Source organism: Poecilia mexicana, unplaced genomic scaffold (genome assembly GCF_051168715.1).
Source record: "Poecilia mexicana isolate PSO_F unplaced genomic scaffold, ASM5116871v1 scaffold_10, whole genome shotgun sequence".
Classification (NCBI taxonomy): Eukaryota; Metazoa; Chordata; class Actinopteri; order Cyprinodontiformes; family Poeciliidae; genus Poecilia; species Poecilia mexicana.
This window is the reverse complement of record NW_028263379.1, coordinates 23,008,064-23,019,292: the sequence shown is the minus strand read 5'-3', so window position 1 is coordinate 23,019,292 and position 11,229 is coordinate 23,008,064. Positions and strand designations below refer to the sequence as shown.

At 44.2% G+C, this 11,229-nt stretch overlaps 1 protein-coding gene across 1 annotated transcript; it reads right to left on the bottom strand.

The window, feature by feature from the left end:
• Positions 1-146: 146 nt before the first annotated feature.
• Positions 147-11,025, bottom strand: LOC106928389 (SLAIN motif-containing protein-like). The gene is made up of 9 exons (XM_015004632.2): positions 10,740-11,025; positions 9,759-10,435; positions 5,943-6,079; positions 5,243-5,362; positions 3,888-4,028; positions 3,462-3,791; positions 3,194-3,337; positions 1,289-1,580; positions 147-1,163 (listed from the first exon to the last, which is right to left on the bottom strand). The coding sequence occupies exons 2-9, from the start codon at positions 10,424-10,426 to the stop codon at positions 1,109-1,111; spliced, it is 1,887 nt and encodes a 628-aa protein (XP_014860118.2). The 5' UTR covers positions 10,427-10,435; positions 10,740-11,025; the 3' UTR covers positions 147-1,108.
• Between the last annotated feature and the right edge of the window lie 204 nt (positions 11,026-11,229).

Below are 11,229 nucleotides of genomic sequence, written 5' to 3'. Positions count from 1 at the left end.
TTGTGCACATCAAGTTTGTTTTATATAAATATGCTCTAAAAATAAGACTGCTACTATTGTTCATTCATAAACTGCAGAGTAAACAAGTAGCTTGTGGTTTAAAACTTATTTTTGGCAAATAAAGCCTAAAATAACCATGAAAACACTTACTGCTTCAGGGTCAAGTTTATTCATTTTCATCACAGCTCCCAAATTTCAGAGGCACTCTTCATGAGGGTGCATAGCTGACTAAGGCACGAGGCCTCTGTGCATAAACATTTTGTTTTTTAATACAGTGTTTTACAAAAAGCAGGCCTTCAATTCACCTTCAGATATGCAGTAAAAATGCCTGTGAAGTTCAGTCGTGTTCAGTACCTTCAATTGTTCATAGAATGAAAGAGTTCCAGCTTTAATGCACCTTGGCACAAACTATGTTTTTTTTTTTCTTCAGGTATTAATAAGGGCAGTGTGGTTGAGAAGAGTTGCACTGCTGTGTAGGCATGTAGCAGAACACAAACACAACACAGTTCACAACAAGTCACTCAAACATTTGTAAGTTTCCACAGATCATTGCTGAAACACATGGAAGATTTGTCATATTGCAGTTAAGACAACGATGAGAAGACTGTTAAAGAGCAAAAGGGTAAAACAACAAAACCCAGCATGCAACACTGTACTTTCATCTAGTTATTCAAATGTACAAACCAGCAATATCTTCATTTTTATTGTCTTCATTTCAATTACAGCAACAGTGCAGAAATACGACCCCTAAAATTCCAGCAGTTTCTCAAAATCACCATAGAAAAATATGTCAAATTGACACAAACATATATATAGATTTTTTTGTTTGTTTTTTTGTAGGAAATCCAGAGTTGGTCCACGTAACTAACGGAGTGTGCCTGTGCAACTCCACGTCGTCCTACACATCCTCTCTTTGTCTCTAAGTGTGGGTTGACAATGTATCATGCAAAGGAAGGAGATTAACTACAAATCCAGTGCAGTCCAGGGAACCAGCCTGAAATGAAGGACCTAGAGGTTCTGAGACTCATTTAGGGACACAGTGGCTGAGCTTCTTGAGATACAGGAAAAGTCGGGTTAGTGTTCCAGCATCCTCAAGGACGGGAAGAACTCAGTAGCAGCCGTCTTTCCAGGATTCATCTGAGATTTTAGTCATGCCCAAAGACCTGTCAAAATAAATGAAAGGTTAGTCTCCATTTATACTTAGACAAGCGCAAAATTAAAAGTCCCTAAACACTTGAACTCTCTGTCACATCCTCATTTCTGAACCCGTTTCCTTTCGGCCACTGACCTCCTGGGAGGCTGGGTGAGTTTGCTTCTTGCGGAGACCGATGACACAGCCTGACCCCGCCCCACCGCAGGCCTTCCTCCCGAGGCCCTCCCGGGTATGTAGCTTCCTCCATTCACGGATCCCGGAGACTGGACCCGGCGACCGCCTGCCACGGGAAGTGACTGGATGACCGGGAGACCTCTGGGAGACTGACGGCCGGCTGACATGGAGCCCACGGGGTTGACGGCTTTGACCGGAGTTCGCAACGTGAGCGGAGACTGACCGTTGCTCCGCAGACGACTACAAGCCATACCTTAAGCAGGAAAGAAAAGGTTTCAATGCAGTCTTGATATGTGCAGTTTGAGATTTTAGAGGACAAAGAGAATGTATAATCCCTGCAAAGGTACCTATGTGATTGAACTTCTCTGGCTTCAATGGGTTTTTTTTTTTTTGGAATATTTGCTCAAGCTGTATGATTAGGGAGGCAATTCTGTTGGAAGCTGATCCTCCGTCCCAGTTTCCAGCCACCACCTGTTTTTCTTGAGGGCTTGTGCAGTATTTGCAACAAACAGCGATAAAGTTCAATCTTGGTTTCATCCGACCTGTTTCTCATGGCTTTTTCCAAACTGCAAATGTGACTCTGGATGGGTTTCATTTTGTGTCTTTTCTACAAAGGCCACATTTGTGAAATGCATGACCAAGAGTTCTCCTGTCTAAAGATTCACAAACATGAGCAAAGGGTTGCTGAAGCTCCTCCAGAGTCACCATGGATCCTGTTTTTTTCCCTTATTTGGCATTTTCATATTAGATCAAAAGAGTTGCATTATTTTCAGATGATTGTTTAAACAGTTATCAGTGTATTTATATAGGAGGAAGTATTCCGAATTAATCGTCAAACACTTAACATTTATAGCCTAGTTCAACTGTTGTCTATGTAAAAAAAAAAAACAAAGAACATATCATGGCAAGTTTAATTCAGCAAAAATGTTATAATTTGTTCCTCACTTCTCACTTATGCACCTTGTGTTGACCTATGACATAAAGTCCCAAGAAATAAAGTCTGTTGTTTTAACAGGACAAATGTTACAAAATGAAATCGTACGAATACATTTGGGAGGCAGTGAAAGTGAGACTCCTGTGTCGTCTGTGGAAGTTGCACACAAGCTTTAGAGGAGCAGTTCTGAATTAGTAAAAGAAAAACAAATACAAATGGTCAAGAAGGAGGAAGAGAGAGAAGCATCTGAGATGCTTGTGCAACTGTTTGAGAGTTGCATCATGCACGTGTTAGTACAGCTGTGGTAAATAATGTCTTAAATAAAATAATAACTGTGACTACAAGATTTAGGCAGGATTATTTTTGTTTCAATATTTCTATTGAAAACATGACAACAGCAGCTCTGCAGTGTTGCATAACTACTAGCAGGCGAAAGTGCTGGCACCATCATTGCTCATGACAAGGGCTGCTTATCTTAGCATCCGCACTGCGATGTGATGTGAGCATGCACAAAATTTGTTGTGCAAGATGTGATGCCACGTTAGACGGATAAATGCAAACACCCAGCCTGCTACGTCTTTGTTAATACCCTCAAATGTGTAATAATGAATCTGCCAGGGATGTCGTTCTGTATATTTAATGATTCCTGGAAATATTTATATCATTAAGCACGTTAATTAACAAGAATTATGTTAATTAATGTGCTTAATAAACACATTAATTAACAAGATCAAAAAAAAAAAGATTGGATCTTTTTTATGATACCTCAGAAAAAAAAAGATCCAATCATACTCCCTGGCACACAAAAAGGTCCAAACATACTTCAGAGGAATCCTCCTGTCCTTTTGTCTTAGCACACTTGTGGCCATGCACACATCAGGAGGCGGTTATACTTTAGGAGTGAGGGAAGCGGGTAAGGAGGGTGGGGTTACCTGTGGAGGGGGAGCGGGTCAGGTGGGACATGCGGTTGCCAGAGCTCTGGAGGTTAGCCTCCATGCTGCGGCTGTTCCTGACTGCCTCCAGGGAACGTAGGCTGGTACGGGGGGCCAGGTTAGGCATGCTGTGTCTCAACTCCTCTGCAACCACACAAAATGTATTCAACAACTGGAATAAACCTCATTTTAAACTACAGGAACCTTCCCGGAAGCATATTCCAGGCCTCGCACACGACGGTAACTCCTTACCAAAGCTTTAGCCTACCTTCACTCTTGGCGAATTTGAGCAGCTCCGCGCTGGGACCCTGCAGAGAGCGCCTGGGCGCTCTCGCGCGCGGCGCCCCGAGTCGACTGCTGTACTCCTGCCCGTGGTTGGAGGTGGAGGGAGAGAGGCAGCGAGGCGAGCCCAGCGGCGACGGGGTAAAGCGATGCCGGCGCTGGGGAGCCGACGACAGCTCGTCCTCTTCGTCCTCCAGGCTGTACGTGTCAAACTCCTGGTCGCTGTACGTACCGCCGCGGCGCAGGGACTGCAGAGACGTCGTGGAGCTGCGGCGAGACGCGGAGGCTGAGCTGGAAGCGTAATCCTGCCTGAGACCTGTCGCCAAAGCAGACGTCACACTGAAGCAAAAACTGCCCGCACAGAAGCGATGCAGAGGAAGCGCCAACAACTCTGTTTGACACACTAACTTACTCTCTTCCTGCAGGCGAGCCATGATCTGCACGTCAGTGAGATCCTGTAGCTTGTAGCCCATAGAGATGGAGTCATCCGAGGTGCTGAGTTCGCTGTCTATAGAGGACTGGGAGCTCAGGGCTGAATGCATGCTGGGGACAGCTGTAATAATAGACAGCGACACCCGTTACAGCAAAAACTAAATGTTACATAATGATGCTGAGATTCTAATATGATGGTGAGTTAAAGAGAAAAAAAATGCAAAAATCAACGTCAAAAAAAGCAAACAGTGGTACAGCGCAACACAAGAATCAATCCGTAATTTGAAAAAAATAAATCCTTTGTTGATGTTGTGAACACATCCTGGGTACATTTCCCCCTGTTTTCACGCAAACTTGCAAAAACAAAAATCACTTCACAGGATGATTTGCACAACACAGAAGCAGGAAGTCGGTGTAAAAAGTTACAAAAATTTTACTGTCTTGCTTTGTTTACAGTGCCTTGTAAAAGTGTTCATATCCTGTCAATGCACAACAAGCAAGTAGAACATAAATGTAAAACAGAAGAAAAGGGATCCTATAAACGTCCTATAAAACACACTGAAGCGTGTAGTTGTAACACAATAAAATGTATGACCTTTGCAAGGCGCTGCAAGCTAAAGCTCTCCAGATTTCACTCTGTTTTTGCAAGGCAGCATTACTCTAGAAAGATTAATCTCCTCATGAGGTCCCCTGGCTGACAAACAAATAACGGATTAAGACAAATGCAAAACATGTTACGTAAAAGATCTCAGACCAACCAGGACCAGTTCACTTTGACCGAGCATGTTCAAGTTGAACCAAAAATATGTTATTTATAAAAGTTGGGAAACATCAATACTGTAGATATTTGGAAAAAAAAAAAAAGTTGGAAAATTACAAGTAAATGTAAACAAAAAAAGTAAGAATTTTTCGACGGCCATATAAAATGTAATCATAATGCAATAAAATAGCATCTGGCTACGAAAAACACATCAATACTTTTACTTCTGATGTTTTTTTGTCTGTGGTGCAGATTAAAAAAAGTTGTGGCACTAAGGTACAAATTACAAGTACATATTTAAGGATCTCCTTATTTGGCAAGTTTTCTGTGGTATTAGATGAGAAAACAAATCGATGCCAGGCAGAAACTAGAAATCAGTCAAAAAAAAAAAAAAAAGTATGCAAAAGATTTTGGAAAACGGTTTGCAGAGCTGGGAGGCCCAAAGTAAAGCGGGTCAACAACATGCACAGGGTCAAAGTGTGGCTCCTCAAAAGCCGACACTCGCACATGTAAAACTGTGAATGTCATCAACATTATTCCCACCAGAGAAGCAGTGCGTTAATGTCATGCCATACCTGAGCTGCCACAGGTTAGTACGGATTTGTTAGTCGTTTTGTGGTACCCAGGAGAGATCAGGCCAGAGCTAGTCGAGCCTCCCTCTGACGGGCTGCAGTACATGGTTCTCCATCGAGACGCTGCGGGCAACAGGACAGGACAGATCAGGTACCCGACATGAACGGAGAATGACGTCAAGTCTGAAAAAGCAGGCTAAAAGTATTGGATTAGCACATAAAACGCGCGTGCTTGCTTAAATGATTAAGTCTACAGTCTTTGGTATCAGGTTGATGCCGTTCTAAAAGGAGAACAGCCCTTTTCCCTTGGAGGAAGGTAATCCAATCTAACCCATGACTGTATGCAGTTGTTGGGCTGTGGTGTGAATGGCTTTGTTGTTCAGGTCCTGCGGCTTGCAGGAAGCCGACGCTGAGCATGTGATAAATAATGAATGCGGTCTGTTGGATCAGATGCAAACTTTCTATCCACGCACAAAAGTGGATCATCCGCACTGAATGGCACCATTCAGACTTCGCCACAGAGCTCAAACAGACCGATTCGTGCAGATGTCTCGGAGAGGTGAGCTGTATGTAAGAATACGAGTCGAGGGGGAGCAGGAAATGTGCTGAAATTTCATTTCCTTAAAAAAAACAAAACAATAAAAATCCCTTAGATTGGATTTGTTGCAGTAAAAAATATGCATGTTTTGTGTTAAAAGCGTACTCTGGTCCAAACGACTGATCAGTGTCCTGCAAGCCATTTCCGTCTCCGGGCTGCGATGGTCGAGGGCCTGTCGACACCACTTCAGCGGCGAGTCCGGACCTTGCTCTGCCACTTGCTTTCTTGGAGAAACGTACAACCTGTGCAAGAGAAAACACACGGGACGAGGGGTTACGCCTGTGGAAAACCGCAGGTAGGAGCAGAAGAAATGAGAGCAACCTTCTTTTTACGACTTCACAGCAGAAAATCAAAGCAACAAGTCGATCAACAAGTCACTAAGGGGTTTAATGACCAAGGAACTTGCTTGAAAGCAAAAAGCAAACGCGTCCTGTAACAAAAAGACTGGACGCGCTTCTTTTATAGTCCGAGACTTTTTCAAATGTGCTGTCTGGGTGGATGACTGATCAATTCAAAGGCTGAGAAAACCTCTATTCAGGAGACGTCAGCAGCAGATTTCCATGGCTGCTTGTGGGCACTTCTTCTGTGGCGTCTACTGTTGCTCCGGCGACGGCAAACGGGCGTGAAGTCTGTGTGAGCTTTGAAGTGGCGACGATCACATGGGCCGATCTTTTCAGTTAAGATACACAAAGCAACGCTGGATAGACTGGTTCTGTAGAAATCAACAGCAAATCATCTTCCCATTAGGCAAACACAAAAGGTCCCGTTTCCCAGCGGAGCGAGCAACAATGCGGGGAGCAATATTCAGGTCACACACCCTGCCAGAGAGCTGGGGAGGGCGGGTAGGGGACATGGAGGGGGAGGCGGCAGGAGAAACTGCTTTCATACTGTTCTGCAACAACGCTCGATGCATTCACACTGGTCGCCAGGTGAGATGTTGGCGAGGGATTTAGAAGACGAAGAAATCGAAACCACATCAAATGCTAAACCCATGCAGAAAGGGTTAGGCGAGTTTTTGTGCCGATTACAATGTTAAAACGCAAGGAAAACATGGATGACGTAAGAGGTGCTTCACCTGCCACATGACTACCAAATCTTTTCAAAAGGCTTCTCAGGAAAACATGCGACAGAATTGAAAGTTTGAGACCCATTTGTGTCCAACTGCAATTTCTCCCCTACATACAAACCACTAAGATGGCATATGACAAACACTGCACATCACCCTGAACACACCGTGTTCAATGGAAACATGGTGGTGGGAGCATCCTGCTGTGGGTTCCTCAGCAGGATGGCAGACAAACAGGTGACAACGTTTATGAAGCAAAACATGGGATAATCCTGGAAAAAAAAAAACATCTATATGAGGCTGGAAAAGACTGGAGGTTCCGATATGAGCAGGAAATTGACCCAAAACATACAACCAGAACGTCAACAGAATGCTTTAAATCTAGGGATGTGCCGATCAGGTTTTTTCCTCCCGATACCGATACCGATCACCCATGAGGGCCAATACACCGATACCGATCACCAATACCGATCACATAATTATTATTATTATTATTATTATCATAAACACTACCGGTTACATTATGTGGAAAAAGGAACCATGAATTCAACTTAATTTAGACAAAAACTGGTTTTTAATAACTTTTTCCAAGAACAAAACAAAACAGGCATTGTGCAAATTGTACTGCTATTGATAATACTATCTTTAACAGACTGATAACATATGAAGGCTCTGAAGAGGCTAAATAATACAAAGAGCCAAAATAAAACCTCTCAACATTGCCAAGAAGTTCAAGTATAAAACTTAACATTCAAAGGCAAAAACAGGTTCCATTACATTAAACAATCCAGAGTTACTGAATGAAAACTTCCTGTTAGCATGGCGGCTAGCTGATTACTGCTAGCTCTGAGTGGCTGTTTCTGACTGAGCGGAGTAATTATGCAGATCAGGGAGGAGATCGATTATTTTTTTCAGAGATTATCTGTCTCATGTTAGGACAGCGAAAGTTTTAATACGTATGTAAAATGTATTTTTTAAGTTAGATGCTGCAGCTTTAAGCAGAGGTTCGGTGTGAGAGTCACTACCAGGTGGAGCAGAAGCGAAGCTCCGTCTGTGAAATATTACTACCTGTAGCGTAGCAGCGGTTCAACAGGAGAGCAGAACCAGCGTCTGACATCGCAGCTCAAAGACTTAAATAATTTTGCGGGTTATTTGTTTAGCTTTCTGACCGTCATGCTAATCCGGGTGAGTGTTTGTAGCTGTGCGCTGCTTTACCTGCTATCTGATCCTCCGTATGTCTTTTTTACTGCAGTGAGCCTCGATGTAGCCAAACTCCGTCAAGTATCTCATTGCTTTTATGTCATATTAGCTTCGTTGTGTTGATGCATTTTGACGTGCTTCAATTTTCCGCCGCAACACGCAAACCTCCCCATTCACTCAGTGCGTTATAGTTACACATCGCTTAGGATTTGTTGCTGCGCGTTTGCGCAGAGTGAAGGAAAGAGGAGACCAGCTGCACAGGCAGGTTGGAAATGAGATGATCGGTATCGGCAACAAGAGCCAATGATCGCCGATCACCGATCATGCACTTTTTCACGAAAATCGGCCCGATTGTGATCGGTGACCGATCGATCGGCACACCTCTATTTAAATCTAAACAATAAGACTGAGCTTCAGGGTAAAAAGTTAAATCTCTAGGTGAAAAAGATTTGCAGTTGTATTAGCAACATCAGGTGGTTCTGAAAAGCTTTGAGTGCATATGCACACCACACTTTTCAGATGTTTATTCATTAATTTTCCTTTAACTTCATAATTATTGGAAAAGCTGTGTAGTTGTACCACATGACGTACAAAAAAACAAAAAACATATTACTCTTGTGGTTGAAACCAGACAAAAAGTGGAAAAGTTTAAGAGGAGACGTCCATCTTTGCAAGGGAATGCAAAGGTTGACGTCTCCTTTGGCGCTACACTGCACCTAAAAACAAAACACAGTATCTTTAAATGTGGGGCATCTAATTAATCACTCAGAAATAAAAAAAAACAAAAAAACAAAACAAAAACAGAACAAAACAGTCTTGCCACACGTGGGGGGCCCACCTCAGGTCACATGCTGCGCAATCCAGTGCAAAGCAGTTTAGCCATACGCCAACATCCAGGCCAGATCAGATTATGCTGCAATGAGGATTACCCCATGTTTTGGCGATGATAACCTCACAAAGCCCATATGGTATGGCTAATAATGTGAAGCTGAAGAAAAAAATAAAAAAAAAATAAGCTGAGTAGTTTGGCTGTCAAGCACTATTGGATCAGGAAGACCGTTGTTACCCTGTGGAAGAGTCATGACTAGCATGTTGCTGATCATTCTTCATGTAGCATAAGATTGAAGGGTAAACAAGCATCAGTTGTATATCAGATTGTCTGAAGCATAATGATTAATTATAATAACAAGGTCGAAGCAATTTGTGTCAAATCAAGCCAATAGAAACAGAAATTGTGTTTCCTGAAACTGCTTTTACTTATTTTGAGGAGATACATTGAGAAAGGCATATATTTTAGGTAAAATTATGCTCACCATAACACGTCAAGCACAATTCTTTTTTTTTTTTTTTTTTTTGCTCGTCTCATCTTCTAAATTACAGATATGGCTGTCTGAGCTGCACGAGCTCAGACAGAAGGCACCAGTTTGATGTTGTGCAGAACTGAGCTTTTCTATGCATCCAGATGCTGCCTAGTTTCTGCCCTGTGGGGGAGTTTCACACTTCACAAACCAGCGATCAAATGGAAAGGTGCAAATGACTCATGTGGCTGAAGGGGCCTCCTTTACATACACGTATGCAGACATTATGAAATGAACCGTTAACCGTCTTTGCATAACTAGAAAACATAGATAACACACAGAGAAAATGGGACCTACCAGCTGTCCTCGTCCTCTACCTCCAAACACTCATCTTCCAAATCTAGGACATCCACCTCATCCAGCGCAGTTTGGTCCACACCTGAGTCACTCTCTGTGAGCGTCTCTGACTCGTAGCTCTCCTGAGAGGGGCTCTCAGGGGTCTGGCTTTGCCCCTGAGACCGTTCGATGCCGTTCCTACATGTCAGAGTAAGAAAGCCCCCACACGGACCCAGATCTTCCACTTCCACCCTGTCCTCCTCCTCATCATCATCATCATCTCCGTCTTCCAGCCTGCTGATCACGGGCAGAGGGGACATATCTTCCCCACTGCTGTTGTTGTCCTGAGGGGGTGACAGCTTGCAATCTGTGCTGCCCGGTTCTCCACTGTCGTCCACCCTGACCTGATCACAGGTCAGCCTCTTGTTGATATTGTCAGCCGCACTCAGGTTGCTATTGGCTCCTCTGGGGATAACAGTCTTGGCTCCCCTGTTGCGCAGCGTCTCATTCTGGACCTCCAACCTTCGAACCAGCTCTTGCAGCTTCCGCACCTCCTCCAGCTCCACTCCAGCCAGGTCATGACCCCTCTCCTCGGCCTCTTCACACACGGGATCGGAGCTCTCCGTGAGGCCGGTGGGCCTGCCGTTATCGGGCTCAGGGACCACACCGGAACTGTCCGGGACCACCATGCTGCTACTCTGTTGGGAGACACCGTAACACATGCTACATGACACAAGCGCTTCATAATTCTGCCTCTTTCCGTTACATAAACGTATTCACCCAGCACACTAGCTCTAATATAAACACGCTATTCACATGTAAATCCATCGGTCTTAGCTTGTGTTTCCACTTATCTTATCGTAATGCCATTGCCCCAGATGAGTTAGTAGATGCTGTATAAGCTAATTATTAGCCTAAAACTGCGACATTGTGTTGCAACCGAGACAAACACCTCTCCCTGCCTGAATGCTTGCATGCATGCTAACAACAACAGAACCGTACCGGTGATTCAGCCGTGCTGTCCCTGCGAGCTGGTGACTGAGCCTCCCGCCACTCAGAGCTCAAACCCTCCACAGCAGCACCGGGGACCGCATGAATGGAGACGCTAATTACAACCACGAGAAAACGACCCCGCGGACCGAAAGCGGCTGTCCAAACAGTGAAGCGGGGAAAGCAGCTAGTCCATCTTCTGTTGTTGGTGAGCGCATCGCACAGCTGCTAACTAGCTTGATGATGGAATTAGTTAGCCCTGTTCAGTTGAGCAGACCTGCAGCGGAGCATCACTCGCCCCTCCTCCTTCGATTTATCCTGTTGGTTAGCGCCCTCTATGGGAGAACCTCGCACTGCAGTAAGACAGTTGTAATGCACAGTGAAAGCCGCTATGTGTCGCTGTGTCAAACAACGTTTCCAACTGTAGGGGACAGAATACGTCTTTTGGTGTGCCCGCTGCTGGCTCATAAATAACAGTGATAAAAAACAAAAAACAACTCGA